The sequence below is a fragment of the Lissotriton helveticus genome, chromosome 12, assembly GCF_964261635.1.
Source record: "Lissotriton helveticus chromosome 12, aLisHel1.1, whole genome shotgun sequence".
In the NCBI taxonomy this organism is placed as follows: Eukaryota; Metazoa; Chordata; class Amphibia; order Caudata; family Salamandridae; genus Lissotriton; species Lissotriton helveticus.
Window position 1 is genome coordinate 238247956 of NC_136073.1, and position 16995 is coordinate 238264950.

The 16995-nt window shown below is 44.4% G+C and overlaps 1 protein-coding gene across 1 annotated transcript in view; it reads left to right on the forward strand.

Moving 5' to 3' along the window:
- The window catches only part of CDH15 (cadherin 15), a 197685-nt gene that overhangs the window by 89376 nt on the left and 91314 nt on the right, over positions 1-16995 (forward strand). Inside the window, exon 3 of the mRNA XM_078668302.1 lies at positions 4223-4378. Within this exon, the coding sequence (XP_078524428.1) occupies positions 4223-4378 (156 nt within the window). The remainder of the gene's footprint in view (positions 1-4222; positions 4379-16995) is intronic.

Sequence of the window (16995 nt, forward strand, 5' to 3'; positions counted from 1 at the left end):
CCACTGAATGAGGAGCACAATTCATTTTGCAAAAGGAGCTCCCTTGTTTACACAACAAACATGGGGTACGGTAGATACTCCAGGGGTCTGGCTCACATGCAGCCCAGAGACATAGAAGTGTACATTTTAGATGATCGCATCCCCTGCTACGTCACTATTCATTCTGGTTCCATCAAGAATGACATCTGTTCATCTCCTTATGTGTCGTGTTGGCTGTTTTGCCTTCAGAGAGTGCTTATTTTTCAACGATGTGCCTTTCTTCGGACATCTGAAGCCAATTGTAGCCTATGACTTCTGTCTCGCTCCTGGTCTCTCCTTCCTTTATGGTACTCAGGCACACCCACTCCACATATTTCACATCAGGGTGAGGATTTCTCCACAAAATCCCAGAAACTTTTACATTTCAAATGGTTCCTTTTCTCTAAATGCCCAAAGGATGCTGATCCCCTTTAGTGTTCCATCTCTCTCCCAGGAGGAACTTGGGTGGATGTTCTGTTCGTGTCAGATCTCTAGATGGGAAACGTCCTTTAAAATGAAGTTGGAATCATGCTGTTCCCTTATCAGCACCGGCAATAGAACAAACGCATCGTTATCACGCATTCGTTTAGCATGCCTGTCGTTACAAAGACTTGCTTTGGGGGGGCATTGGTGGAATGTTGTTGGATTTTAAGTTCAATACCTTCCCTACTGTTGCACAGACTGGAGTTGGAATCGCACATGATACTATTCCAAAACCCAGCACCCCCTAAGGCACGTCGTTGCAACGACTTGCAAGCTAAAAGAATGCGTCATGACAATGCGTTCATTCTAATGCCCACGTTGTCAAGGCATGTGTACTAAACGCATGTGGGATTCTGTCATACATTCCTCCTGACATCAGGACTATAGGCTACATGCTTTTCATGCCGTAGTGAAGGGGTACGAGTGCCCGTCTCTAAGCTAATGATGATCAACGAGGAGAGTTGCTTTCAGACGTGGCCTTTAATGGGGTCAGACCGTCTGCCACCAGAGGTGACATGACAGCCACTTAATGTTCACTTGAACAATTTCTAGTCCCATCCCTTTGAGCCTTTGGAGGAGGTAGACGTAAACTTCCTTCACTTTCCTGGTGGCTACCACCTCAGCTTGATGTCAAGAGGAGCTAGGAGCCTTGCTGAGAAGGGAGCCATTCCTGTGGGCTGGACCTTTTCTTTCTACTTTCATTCAGCCTTTTTGACACTCTTTTCCTCAAAGATCTACAGGTCACAACACCTTATTCTCCAGCCATCTTCCTATTCCTTTGTCAGAAGAAAATCATATAGCCAGTGTCTAACCCAGGGTGGTGTGGAGTGCAAAAAAACGATGGATTTAGGCCCAGATCCTTGTACTGGGGTGAATGTATGACATTGTTCTACATTCTGTCCATCAACTGTGTTTTTTGCAATTTTCACCCCGAGTGCGCTGGGGATGCTCAGACGTGAGTCCCAGGCTCTCCACACCACTGGAGTCAAGCTATCCAGGCTGATGAAGGCTGATAGCCAGAGACCGGTCCTTGGATGCTTGATTCCGGTCTGGGAAAGACATGGCTTGGTAGTTCGGACTGGACTGTTCCCATGAGGCACAGGGTCAGAGCTGATTTGCATATAGCCAGTGTCTAACCCAGGGTGGTGTGGAGTGCAAAAAAACGATGGATTTAGGCCCAGATCCTTGTACTGGGGTGAATGTATGACATTGTTCTACATTCTGTCCATCAACTGTGTTTTTTTCAGGAGAAAATCATTGGCATTTATTTGTCGTCCGAGGTGAGCTTTGGAGTTGAGTTTCTGAGTTCTTATCCTTATTAGTTCAGTCCACAAGTGTAAAAACAAATTACTGTATGTGTTGTCCCTTTTGGATGTATGAGGTCTTGATAGGATATAGCAGAGGTTTGGGGTTTTCTTTGGTACACCTCTACAGAAAGGACCCAGACAAGTAAAAGGGACATGGTGCTAATATCAGTATTATTTACCAGTAATTCCTAATATACTGTGTACAACTCTTCTTTGTCACAGTCCTTAGGCCTCACCAACTCCCACTCCCTCTCCGCATGAAACCTGTACCCCTTCATCCATTGTGGAGGCCAGCTAAGCTCAGGAGGATGCTGGGGCTGCCACCTTCTTCTAGTGCCGCGAAGGGTGTGCATGCCTGGATACCAGCACTGATGTTCTGAAATGTCCAGTCTCGGAGGTGGTGCACACCTCAAAGGACAATTATGGGGAAGAGGAGGACCAAGACCAATGATAATAATTACCTGTAAGAAGTTTGGACACAACCCCCCCTCCCTCCCACCTGCACAGCTACTGCACACACATTTTTTTTCTACAGCTTTTATGGTGAACAAGGCTCTTCTGGTGGATGCACAAACCAAAGACAGACGCATCTGCTGATCAAAAAATTATACCTCTTCTTTTGTTGTTAAATAACATAAATTAGAACATTGGAATGTTTGGAGCTCTGTTGGAAACAATGGAGTGCTACGGGCTTCTAATGGCCAGTAGGAGCCCGGAGCTCCAACATTCTAATTGTGTTGTTCACAGCTGTTGCTGTAACAAAGGCTTCACGGAGTCCGAGGGGATTTGTTTTATTCGTTATAACATTTTTCCCTCTAGAAGCCAAATGTTCTAATAGCCTTAGAGCCCTCTGTAGCTGGGGCTATACCGGTATAAAAGACCAGGTCCCTTGCTGGAGCTGGCCTATAATGGCTGGTACAGCCCTCTTCGGCGGGCTATAAGGATATAATAGAGTGAGGCTTTCACTGTCAACAGGAATTGGGGCTTATTGTAGCACCGAGAAATTAGAAAGACCAAATACGCCTAACCATGACCCAAACATTTCAGTATCTCAGACCAGCACATAAAACATAATCATCAAATATGGAGTACAAAATTACTCATGAGGATGAAGAACTGCTTGTATCATTCATATCAAAATAGACCTATCAACAACACCAACGAAATTCAAACACTTTTTCAGTATTCACATAATCTGAACGATACAACTCTGTAATTACAAATTAAATAAAATCAATAAAAACATTTTGTTTCTCCTGTTTGGAAGAACACACTGCACACGAGCCTTTGCCAAAATGGGCACTACTTACATACCAGGCCTATTTCATACCCCTACTAGCTGGATCCATGTACGTACACGTCTTGTTCTGTCCTACACCGCTTGACCCTCTAAGCAAAATCCTACTAAGCTCTCCTTCCCCCCACAGCCATAATACTCACTGACCCAGCCTGTATGTCTTACTGTATTGTCTAACAACACTATTGCCATCCAATAAGACAATGTACTAGGGAGACCAGACAACCCTTACTATTCTGCACGCCCATCACTCCCATATAACCGTCTGCACGTAACTGAATCATCTGCATGAATAAAAACAACTGACAACTAACCTTCCTCTAGATTAGAAACTTCATGCAGCTAATCACTATACCAACTCTGAGAATGTTGACCTATGTACGATTTACACTTACGACTAGCACTGGAAACTGACTGGGCTCCATGGAGTAGCTTTCTACCCATCCATAAAGCGCTTCAGCACCTCATCAGGGGGAGTAAACACTATATAAATATATACTACAATACAATTTCTCTCGGCGTACATCTACTGCTTATTGTCACTCTAAGATCTTGATTGTTTTATGTTGACTAATGCAAGTGATAATCCATGGGATTCAGGAATCAATGAGTACAAAGTGGTACCCAGCCCTCTCAGTGTGATTGTGGGTATGAGAGAGATGGGTGGAGGTGCCAATAACGCCCATGTCCTCTGAAGCACCCTCACCTCCCTGGCTCACTCTTACGTCGGTTTTGGTACCCCACACTCTCACCTGAGCTGGTGATAGCAACCTCCTGGGTCTGGGACACACTCTTTGGTTTCCATGTGCTCCAGTGCTCTCCAATCAGTTACGTTTCTGATACTCACCAGTGCCCCTCGTATTGCCTCTGTGCGGTAAATGCAAATGTCTTGATTTTTATGAAAACTTTCAAGTTTTGGTCAATAAATTGTGATCGGTGGGAGTGATTGGGGTGAAGTGCTTTTCTCAAAATCACAAATTTTGGTCACATGGTGAAGTAGAACTTAGAACCCGGCTCTACAGGTTCCACAGATGATGCTTTTCCACTAGTGCAGTTTTTTGTATCACCCTTACCTCTGACCTCCCTCTTTTCTCACTCCACACTCTCCTCCTGGCAGATTAAGTCGGACAAGCAGAAGCTGGGCAGCGTCATCTACAGCATCAAGGGGCCAGGTGTGGACGAGGAGCCCCGCGGCATCTTTACCATCAACACCAGAACCGGGGCCATCTACCTGAACGCCACGCTGGACCGAGAGGTGCACGACCGTTTCAAGGTACTGGGGAATGGGCTTGAGGGGGTACCGAACCACTTCTGCCTGTAGGGGTTACAAGCTCTGGCAGCAAGGAGTCGTGCAGAAGTATGCTGGAACAGCAACAGGCAGATCCATGTGTTGTCAGTTGGGTAAAGGGAGGTTGTGTCTGAAGAGCAGGTTTGCGTCAAGTCTTAGAATTAACTGCCTGATTCATGTAGCCAATAGCGCTCGCAAAAGGGCCAGATTCTGAGAATCTGGCCCTTTGCGAGTGCGATTTTTGCATTTGGTATTCGCAATCCCAAATGCAAAAATCGCTATGTAAGAATTCGCATATTTGCGAGGAATGGCATTTAAGGAATCTCTAATAGAGATTCCTCAAATGCTATTCATGACACAAAACAAAATTGCGATTTTGCACTTTTGGGGCCGCTATTTACCGAGAGGTCAGACCTCTCGGTAAATAGCAAATACTCAGAGAAATGCTTTTAAAAGCATTTTCCTAAGTTGCATGTTGCACACACACATGTCCTTTGGACATGTGTGTGCGCAACACCTGTTCAAATGTGCTTTTTAGGGGTGCTACAGGGTGTCCTTTGGACACCCCTGGCACCCTTAAAATCGCTATCTTATTTGCGAGTAGCAAATTGCTACTCGCAATTAAGGGATACTCCCCATTCATTCCTATGGGCCTCTTGGCCCATAGGAATGAATGGGGAGTTTTTGCGAGTAGCAAATTGCTACTCGCAAATAAAGAACATGTAGGAATCGCTATTTAATTAGCAATTCCTACATGAATGCCGTTTTGCGTGTCCTCAATAGCGAGTCGCTATGATTCGCTATTAGGGCCACGCAAAACGGCCTGTACATGAATCAGGCTGTTAGTGTAGATTCAGGGGAGTAGCTTCCATTGGTGCAGCAGGTGCAGTGGCACCGGGGCCCAGAGACCTTTGTGGCCCACTGCAGCCTGTTTATTGCTGTATTGTGTAATTCAGACAACAGCCAGGGGGCCATTTCCCTCCTTGCACGGAGGCCACTGTTCGGGGGGAGGGGGGTTATGGTCCTAGGGACACTGGACCAGGGCAGCTTAATTTGTGGGGGTGCTTCTACAAAATATGAGAAAATACACGTGTAAATGATAGAAGTTGAATCAGATTTGTTTGTACATTATTACATGAAAACCACTTCCTACATGAAGTGTAAAGAAAACACTTTAAAAATGCAATAATGAAATGCTGTGTCTCAGCAAAGACAGAATGAAACACAAGGCATGTTAAAAGTCTGACATGAGCATATAATGGGATACTTCAATGCAATAATAAGAGAAGAATAGCATTCTGGTATATATGAAAGGGGAACACTTGTAGCGTCATGAGAAAAATCTATCTTTTGATAAATGCAGTGAGAAGATCATACAGTTGGATTATACATGGAGAAAAATGCATTGAAATCAATGCAAAAAGAAATGCTATCTAAAAACACATTTGCAAATATTCAGTATTTAAGACAAGAATTCTATAATATGCACTAACGATCGATCGCGGTCCACCTACATATGTCTCATGAACACAGTAGGGTGATATCCAACGAGTGGACAGTGGTCAGATGTTTTTATAGTGATTCAATGCAGAACAGTTAGACCGCAAGTTCATATTTTGACATTTCGTATACGTCAATGGTACGCAAATTCTGTCTCTATTTAGACATTGTTTATTGAAATCGTTTAGCATCATTTCTCAGAATCCTTAAAAAACGAAACAAATTAGAAGGTTACAGGTGTTATTGGCACACCAAGTAGCTGTCGTAAGTTTCGATAAGGCAAGCTGGCGAAAACAATTGTGATAAATTGAGAAATTATTAAGAAGATGTGAAAGTGGCCTGTTGCCCCACGCTTTCCTCTTACGTTATTAAGTTCCTATGTTCTTGTGGTTTGTGTGGGTAAGCGCAGCGCAAGCTGGGGACATCGAGGGATTGCAGTGTCTGCCTGCATACATATATATATATATACATACATACATATGACTGGTCTTCTTGGCTTGTCCTTTTTGTGCGCCCTTCATGGTTTTCCATCCCTGCCAAGGCCATGCTCAGTATGGTGTGCAACAGGCAATGTTGGAAAGTTTGTCTGAAAGATAACTCTGCTTCTTGCTACTGATGGCCTTAAAGAGGAGGAAGCATGCCACGACTATGATTGGTCCTCGGAGAGGAAGCTAGTCATGCTCTCCTGGAGTTTGGGTGATGTGATGTTTGTCTACTGCCCTGTGATTGGTGTGGTAGTTGCCTAATAGACTGTCTTCACAGCTGAGCCAGAGAGACCAGTGTAGAGAGGTGCCCGTGTGCGAGGTTACCAGGGCCTGGATAGTGCAACAGATGGTTTACGTCTGTAGGTCTGGCTGGATTTTCATCTTTACAGGTTCAGGCGGAATATGTCCGCTTGTGATATCTATTTCACTCGGTCTTTGGATGAAGTTTGCAGTGGACATAGAAACCAAGTGGCTTTGCCCAGGTGGAGTGCGAAGTGAGCGCAGCTACTCAAGGTCATAGCAGAAAACGATTCCTGGACTTCACTGTTCTTGGTGAGAAGAAAAAAGTCAATTTTGGGAACATTTAAGTTCAAATAAACAGATTTGTGGGACATGGAAACAGGGTCTAAATCATTGGGTGCCATGGATGAAAACCCTGCGGTGAGGTGCCTCGTCCAGCTCTTCCTTGAAGTCCTAGGAGTTTCTGAGACGTTTGTTGCAGTAAATTAGGAATGATTTATGAGTGATTACCGGAGGGGGTCGAGTTGGCGCATTTCATGGACGTCCGTGGCACTCCAAGATAGGACAGAATAACAACTCTACCATATGGTATAGCATTCCATACCTCCATAGGCCTCGTTTCCGGGGAACCCTTCTGGGGCTGGACTGGCCTTGAACTCACTGGTGCCTTTTCTAAGGAGAAAGATTAAAAACCAAATAGCTGAGATCCCCACACAATGATCCAAAGTCACATTGTCGTGGCCACTGCACCAACCGAAACTTGTACACAGGGCTTTAAGTGGGATGTAAAACTGGGGGCTCTCTCAAAGGGGCGTGGCCAATGTAATTAAGGGTGTGGCTTAAAAACACGTAAGCTAAAAATCTGTGCTTAGCATAGTGTGCCGCCCGACTTGTATTTTGCTGTTTCTGTCATTGCATCCAGATAAATTATACAATAAGTAACATCAAACCTACAAGAAGTCAGGACTATTGGCTTTGTCAATGGTTGTTAGTTGCATAAGATAAATAAGCAGCAACTATGGCTTGAATATAATATTGAAAAAGCTTCCACCTAAAGCCCTGGAGAATGACTCTCTTTAAAGGATTTCCCTTCCCGCACAATGCTCACCTGGCATGAAGTCATGGCGTAACTTCTCCACTAGTGAGAAGGGAGCAGTGTAAGCATGTGCACATCGATGTGCCTGCTGTCACTGCAGTCCAAAAAAAAAACAGACCGCCTGTGCCAAGGCACAAAGCAGGGCCCGATAGAGACCTGTTTCTAGGCCCACTTAAAAAAACTGCAGTTGCTCAACACCGGTGAGACCCGGCCATCTTAAAGCCCTGCTTGTACATCAGTTTGTAAATATGTCCACAGGAAACGTTGCTGTTTATTTGTGTCTGCGTCTAACCTGTTTATTTCAATGGGCCACTAGATAGCAGTGTTACACAAGAGTTCGAGACTTGCACTTCTTTAATGGTTGAGTACTAGAGCAAGTTTTTAAAAGACAGGTTTTATTTTTTAAGGAAGTAAACAGAAGAATTGACTTTGTGATTATATTCCCTGGTATGTGAATGTGGTGTTAGAAATTGGGGTCTCCAGTTGACAATGGTTTGCACCTTTGTCCAAGTAGGGACCCTTGTAGTCAGGATAATGGAGTTACACTACTAAAATAAACCCTGCTTACCCCCTTGGAAGCTTGGCAGGAGCAGTCAGGCTTATCTCAGAGACAGTGTGTAAAGCATTTGCACATAACCAACAGTAATACAGTGAAAACACTACAAAGGGGACACCACACCAGATTTGAAGAATATCCAATCTTTTTATATATCAAAAACAAGACCATAACGATAAGAATCCAACATACAGTACTTGAAAATATATACTTTGCATGTTGCAGCCGACACGTTGGTGCGAGCTAGTCATGGCAACCATCACAGTTGCGATGTGAAGTGAAGCGGTGCAGCAAGAGGTACCCTCAAGGCATGGTGCAGGCAGCGGCTCAGTGTCGGTCCTCCAGTGGCGTTGGTGAGACCAGGGCTACGTTGTGGAGTGAGGCTGTGCTCGTTGAAGTGCTGGCAGGTCACGGTGCAAGCGACAGAGCGGGTTAGCGGGAGCTGGTATCGGTCGGCCCAGACTGCAGTGTGGGACGAGGCGGTGCATTATGAGACTTACGAGCGATGCCCCAAGCCACGATGCGGTCACAGGTGTCAAAGTCAGCAGGCAGCGACGGCGTCGGTTAGACCAGATCGGCAAAGTGAAGCGAGTTATAAAGTTTCAGGCTCCAATATTAAACTGCATTTCACTCTGTTCTCTCAGGTAGAGAGTGTTTGTGCTTAGTCCAAACCTGTTAGGTGCTCTCTGGCCCAGCTTCCCAGCAGGAGATGGAGAGAGCATTATTCAAGGCAGACCAGGCCCATTCAGGCGCAAGGAAATCTCCTCCCACTACTCTAAATACAGCTCAGGTCTATTCAGACCAGCCCTTACTCATCCAGGAAAGGCAGGACACACGTCGACCCACGCCAGTATCTGCCTGAAGAGAATGCACATCCCCAGTCCCTGTCACTCTAAAGCCAGACAGTCAATCCAAAACCCAGCAGAAGCACACAGGATGGCTAAGCAAGAAACTACCCACTTTCTAAAAGTGGTATCTTCAAATTCAGAACATAAAAATCATCTTTATTAAAAGATGCATTTTTACATTCAGAGTCCAGGCATACTAAAAATAATTTCCCTATCTTGTCCCAATGGAAAGTTAGGCTTATAAGATTTTATATGTAAAGCTCCCATTCTATCCTATGGGACAGATATCCTTTCCATAGTGAATAATGAAATACACTGTAATTCAATACCAGGACATGTCACACACACCAGTACATGTCGTACCTTGAATTTACACAGTACCCTGCCCAAAGGGGTATCTGAGGCCTACCTTAGGGGCGACTTATGTGTATGAAAAGGGAAGATTAGGGCCTGGAAAGTGGCTGCACTTGCCAAGTTGACATTGCAGTTACAGACTGCATGCAGACTCTTCAGTGGTAGGTCTAAGATACATTTACAGGGCTACCTCTGTGGGTGGCACAATCAGTGCTGCAGGCCCACTAGTAGCATTTGATTTACAGGCCCTGGCACTCTCAATGCACTGTATTTTGGACTTACTAGTAAATCAAGTTTGCCAATCATGGAAACACCCATCCATAATACAATTTACAACAGAAGCACTTGCACTTTAACACTGAACAGCAGTGAGAAAGTGCGCAGAGACCTGCAAAAACAGAGTAAAAACCGGGAGGTCGGAAAGCAAAAAGACAGAGTAAACATGCCAAAAGATGCCAGGTCTAACAGTGGGTATGAAAGACAGAGGTATGAGGCAATGGGAGGGGTGAGCTAATACATTACCCAGTTAAAGAAAACACCTCTGTGCAACGGCCTTCAAAACCCCATGGGTGCACGACCAGGTGAAACAGGTGCAGTGGGGGGTCCAAAGGTAGTTGTCCACAGGTATGAGAGGCCCAATTTATTCTATTTGTATCTCATTTTACTTTCCAATGCATTTCAACAACATGTACTGGTGCAGTCTCTAGTTATAAGTATTTCCACAAAGACTGACAGACAAGATTGAAGTTTTAAAATGTGCTCAAAGAATACCAGTTAAAGACATGCCATAAGCTGGGCCATCAATTGGTACAATAAGCATACAAATTATAAGGGACACAGAGAAGAACTCAGTAAAGTTCTACTGGAAATTCAGCCTAGATTCTCAGAAAGGGAAACGTGTCTGCCCAATGTAGAGAAATTGCATCCTTGTATAAGATTTTATACAAAGAGCTTCATACGTTCACTACACAAATAGATGGTTCTCATGGTATGCACCAAGCGGAAACAAGCAAAATGAAACATTTTACTATAGAATACATTAGGAGATTCTCTCACCCTTCTAGTACATTAGACTCGGACATTCCCAAAGTCTTTACATGCAACATGACTTGTTACATAGTATACTATTCAGTCTGAGTAGATATGTATCAAAACATTTACAAAATGTAATACGCCCACACAAGGAAGGGAAAGGAAGAATGTAAGATAGTTGTAAATCACTAGTCATAAATTGCTAACATACATACAGATTCACGAATACAGTTGATAAATGCTGATTGGTCCCCACAAGAGAGGCCAAACAAAGAATGAGCATAAATCAGAGCATTTTCATATCAAACATAATCCTAATCAGCTGTATAAATCATGCTATTGTTAGGAGTTGATGGTGTAGATAGCAGTCTACGTTTCGACCCAGAAGTTGTAGGATAGTAGATCCTTACTGCACGGGTCTTCGTCAGGACGTGAAGAGGGGGGTGGGGCAGGGGCTGATTCCTAGATTTAATAGAACGGAAAACTAGTTACTCAAAACGGTCTCACTGGAGTCCCGTAAAACCATAGCGGAAAACCGCCCGTTATATTAAATTAAGTAAAATTAAATAAGAAGGGAAACTGAGGATTATACTGGGGGTGAGCCACATGGTGCTCACAAAACATTGCTCAGGTTACCTGTTTATTGGCGGGGCGGGTGTTGTCAAGTGCGGCCAAAAAGACGTGGTCCGTGGACAATCTATATAATTAAGAGAGTCTGATGTAGTTTATTCACAGATTTATGAAGGACCAGCACAAATGTTGTTCAGTAAGTGAAAAATGACCGTTAAATGGTTAATTACCTGTAGCATTGAATGGTTGGTTAAAAGGTAATCACTCCGCTGTCCGTATCTAAAGGGCCGGGAAGAAATAGTAATGGTGCCCAGTCATTTATTTGTACATGAAATTTTAAAGAAATACCGCTTCTACACCGGATTATCATACAGCATTACCGAGGCTTACCTCGTCATTCAAGATAGCGGGATTAAGGGGAAAAGACACATGTCGATCGTCCTCCATCCCTCCGTCATGTGGAAAGGGGTGTGAGCATTCAAGGCTCAAAAGCGGAACGATCCGCTATCATTATCTGTAGATTTGGAGAGAAAGAGGCCGGTCATTTATAGGGACACTTATGCGGTGAAATCAAATCAAAACATGCCCGCACACAGCGTCTGGTAAGAGACTTACCCGAACGGATCAGGATTGTGGTTTTTTACGGAGGGTTCAGGGCGGCGTCTCAGCGCGTCTCCTGTAACCAGGAAGTGCTGCCACGAGTAACACGAAGAGTTTACAAAGCTCGGTGGCTGTAAATGAAGAAAGACTACCGTTGCTGTAGTTGCTAGGTAACACAAAGACTTGCGGGATAGAATTGTGATAGGATTTTTTTGCGGCTAAATTTCTAAAAACGAGCATGTAACATCTGCATGTTATGAGGTACGTGATGCACCTATTTGCAATATATATTGCAAAACTGGTCAACAAGATATTTCTCAGCAAAGAGGCCAAAATTAGCATAACCATAATCATTTCAAAGCGCGAACCTACCGAACAGGGCGGTCAAGGCGCATGCCAACTGGAGATATGAAGGTTCATTTCTCACATGAATAACATCACAATCGTTTGAGAACATTACAATGGCAATAAATGATCATTCCAGGCTAGATTTGCGTGAACCTACCACATGGTGGTTAAACGCACACCAACATATGAACATTAACCGCAGAGTATTCAGACACTCAAAGGGTTGCCAATTGAGCAAAACTGCTCTCAGATTCATTCAAACCCAAGCGTACAGAATCAAAAAATTGGATCCATTTGATCTCCCTGACATTTAGGATAGGTTCTATATTACCACCCCTGGGACCCAGTTTAACCTGTTCCACTACAATCCACTTAAGGCTTTCAGGAGAGTGATTCTTTTCATTACAATGATCAACAAGGGGCGCTCCTTGGACCTTACACCTTACGCTGCTGCAGTGTTGCAGAAAACGTACCTTTGCACGTTGCTGTGTCTGTCCGACATAGATTAAATCACAGGGGCAAGTTATACAGTACACCACATTAGTGGAATTGCAGTTTGTGTGTGATTTAAGCGGAACACGTTGTTGCTTGTGGGCAACCACATCGGTAGTGACCCACGATGGGAGGTAGATTCCACAAAGAGGTGATAGATGGTTCATTTTTGGTGTTAAGGAATGAGCACACCACGTGATCCCGGATACTTTTTGCCTTCTTAAAATTGCGCAGTGAGCAATTCAGCAGCAACGAACAACGCCTTATCTGCGTAACCACTTTTTCAACTAAAAGCAATGTGATAAAAAAACTATCAATAAATATTGGAATTTGATCTCCGATGACCTTGAAACCAATTGCCTACCCCTTCATTCTTTTAAGAAGGCAAAAAGTATCCGGGATCACGTGGTGTGCTCATTCCTTAACACCAAAAATGAACCATCTATCACCTCTTTGTGGAATCTACCTCCCATCTTGGGTCGCTACCGATGTGGTTCCTGCAAGGCCTGTCCAGCGACGATTCAAACCAAAGAATTTGCCCACAAGCAACAACGTGTTCCGCTGAAATCACACACAAACTGCAATTCCACTAATGTGGTGTACTGTATAACTTGCCCCTGTGATTTAATCTATGTCGGACAGACACAGCAACGTGCAAAGGTACGTTTTCTGCAACACTGCAGCCGCGTAAGGTGTAAGGTCCAAGGAGCGCCCCTTGTTGATGATTGTAATGAAAAGAATCACTCTCCTGAAAGCCTTAAGTGGATTGTAGTGGAACAGGTTAAACTGGGTCCCAGGGGTGGTAATATAGAACCTATCCTAAATGTCAGGGAGATCAAATGGATCCAATTTTTTGATTCTGTACGCATGGGTTTGAATGAATCTGAGAGCAGTTTTGCTCAACTGGCAACCCTTTGAGTGTCTGAATACTCTGCGGTTAATGTTCATATGTTGATGTGCGTTTAACCACCATGTGGTAGGTTCACGCAAATCTAGCCTGGAATGATCATTTATTGCCATTGTAATGTTCTCAAACGATTGTGATGTTATTCATGTGAGAAATGAACCTTCATATCTCCAGTTGTCATGCGCCTTGACCGCCCTGTTCGGTAGGTTCGCGCTTTGAAATGATTATGGTTATGCTAATTTTGGCCTCTTTGCTGAGAAATACCTTGTTGACCAGTTTTGCAATATATATTGCAAATAGGTGCATCACGTACCTCATAACATGCAGATGTTACATGCTCGTTTTTAGAAATTTAGCCGCAAAAAAATCCTATCACAATTCTATCCCGCAAGTCTTTGTGTTACCTAGCAACTACAGCAATGGTAGTCTTTCTTCATTTACAGCCACCGAGCTTTGTAAACTCTTCGTGTTACTTGTGGCAGCACTTCCTGGTTACAGGAGACGCGCTGAGACGCCGCCCTGAACCCTCCGTAAAAAACCACAATCCTGATCCGTTCGGGTAAGTCTCTTACCAGACGCTGTGTGCGGGCATGTTTTGATTTGATTTCACCGCATAAGTGTCCCTATAAATGACCGGCCTCTTACTCTCCAAATCTACAGATAATGATAGCGGATCGTTCCGCTTTTGAGCCTTGAATGCTCACACCCCTTTCCACATGACGGAGGGATGGAGGACGATCGACATGTGTCTTTTCCCCTTAATCCCGCTATCTTGAATGACGAGGTAAGCCTCGGTAATGCTGTATGATAATCCGGTGTAGAAGCGGTATTTCTTTAAAATTTCATGTCCAAATAAATGACTGGGCACCATTACTATTTCTTCCCGGCCCTTTAGATACGGACAGCGGAGTGATTACCTTTTAACCAACCATTCAATGCTACAGGTAATTAACCATTTAACGGTCATTTTTCACTTACTGAACAACATTTGTGCTGGTCCTTCATAAATCTGTGAATAAACTACATCAGACTCTCTTAATTATATAGATTGTCCACGGACCACGTCTTTTTGGCCGCACTTGACAACACCCGCCCCGCCAATAAACAGGTAACCTGAGCAATGTTTTGTGAGCACCATGTGGCTCACCCCCAGTATAATCCTCAGTTTCCCTTCTTATTTAATTTTACTTAATTTAATATAACGGGCGGTTTTCCGCTATGGTTTTACGGGACTCCAGTGAGACTGTTTTGAGTAACTAGTTTTCCGTTCTATTAAATCTAGGAATCAGCCCCTGCCCCACCCCCCTTTTCACGTCCTGACGAAGACCCGTGCAGTAAGGATCTACTATCCTACAACTTCTGGGTCGAAACGTAGACTGCTATCTACACCATCAACTCCTAACAATAGCATGATTTATACAGCTGATTAGGATTATGTTTGCTATGAAAATGCTCTGATTTATGCTCATTCTTTGTTTGGCCTCTCTTGTGGGGACCAATCATCATTTATCAACTGTATTCGTGAATCTGTATGTATGTTAGCAATTTATGACTAGTGATTTACAACTATCTTACATTCTTCCTTTCCCTTCCTTGTGTGGGCGTATTGAATTTTGTAAATGTTTTGATACATATCTACTAACCATTGAATGGTAATAAGTGTGCATTGAAAATAAAAACACTGCACATGTTTATTGTTTGGATTAAATTTCTATCAATAGTGTTTAAATTTTTCATAAATAATTTTGTGTCCGGTCTGGGACCCCTATGCATATATCGATTACTTACCCAGGTCCCACTGACTATATGGGTCTAACCCAATTACCTACAACACACTATTCAGTCTGAGGCAGGAAGGTTGTCCATAATTAGGTACATCTTGTTCAATGTGACTGGGGAAGTCTTAGGCCCCCATTAGGATGGCGGGCGGACTTTGCCCGCCCGCCATCCTCACGGTACTAGGGACCGCCCGCCATAAGGGCGGGGGCCCCGTGCATGGCATTAGGATGCGCCCGCCACAGTGGCGGGCGCATCCGGCATTCCTACCATTGTGGCGGGTGGTGCACTCAGCACCGCCCGCCACAATCGCAGGGAGGCATGCAGTGCACTTCCATACACAGCATGGCAGGCACCGCCACGGAAAGGCATTTAAAAAAAACATCCTAATATGGCTGGCGGTGTCTGACAGACACCGCCACCACAGAAAGCCTTTTCCGCCCCGGTCGCAAGGCGACCGGGGCAGAAAAGCTGTGGACGGTCTTTCGGTCCGCCGCGGACCCCCCAGCCATACTAATATGGCGGGGGTCATTCTGGGACGGATGGCGGGCGGTTGGCCCCCGCCAGGCCGGCGGTGGCTACCGCCGGCCTGGCGGGGGCGAACCGCCCGCCATCCTAATGGGCCCCATAGTCTTTTGCAAAACCTACAGTTCTTTATCACAGCAAAAACAATAACCGCAAAAATTATCACGTGATATGCTGCGATGTCACATTCAAGATGGGAGGAAATACAAAGTCGTCCTAATTTAACATAACTTTGGTTTCTCATATGTTCAAGAGTACAATTTGGGAAAAACAGATCCCACACTGGTCACACCTTCCTAGGCAATCTTTAAGCCTGCCCTCAAAGCACACATGGAGGAACAAGGAAACAAGGTCTACTGGAACACCTGTGCCTACATTAAAAGCACCTGCACGTACTTCCACTACTGAAATGACGTCTCTGTGAAAGTGTATATATTGTATACATTTAGACAAGACGAGAGGCCTTAGCTCTCGTCTCACCACATCAAGCTGTGCAATACCCATCCAACTGCTGTTTCAGTTGATGTCTCAATTATTGTACCATGTTTTGAAAATGTATATAACTTCTTGTAGACACGTTAAAAAAAGAATAGATTCAAAATACAAAAACACCAAACTGAAGTGTTGTAGTTCCCAGCACAGCAACTCTCCAGTCCTGCTGACTACCTCACCGCTGTCAGGAATACACAACACATACTCTGCAGTGGCGGTTCCTCAGTTGGAGCGGAGGAGCGTCGCCTCACCCAAACACTGCTGGGCAGGAAGCTTCAAAAATAAAACGGTAATAAAACGATTTTATTACCATTTTATGTTTGACGCATTCTGCTAGCAAACAGTACGAGGGCAGGGCGAGGCCAGTGCGGAGAGGTCACTTAAGTTTGAAGTGTGCATGTTAGTTTGGCTGGCTACCTTGCTATGCTCAAACTGACATGCGTAATTCAAATGTCTCCATCCTGGCTGTCTTGGAAAGCCGGGTTGGAGAGCAGGCACAGGCCTATCGTGCCTTTTGGAGCGTGGAACTAGCCTCCTCCAGCCAATCAAGACGCTTTACTTATGCAGCTTAACAGCATGAGAACAGCGTCTTGATTGGATGAGAGAGTTGGCTGTGGGATTCGGGCTCTGAGGACGTGCTGCAGAACAACGAGGAAGTGCTGCAGAACGTTGAGCGTCAGTGTAAGGTAAGTGATTTTTTTAAATGTGTATATTTATATTAATGTGTAAATTATTGCGCCCCTCTAATGTGCTTTGCCACCAACCACCACTGATACTGTGT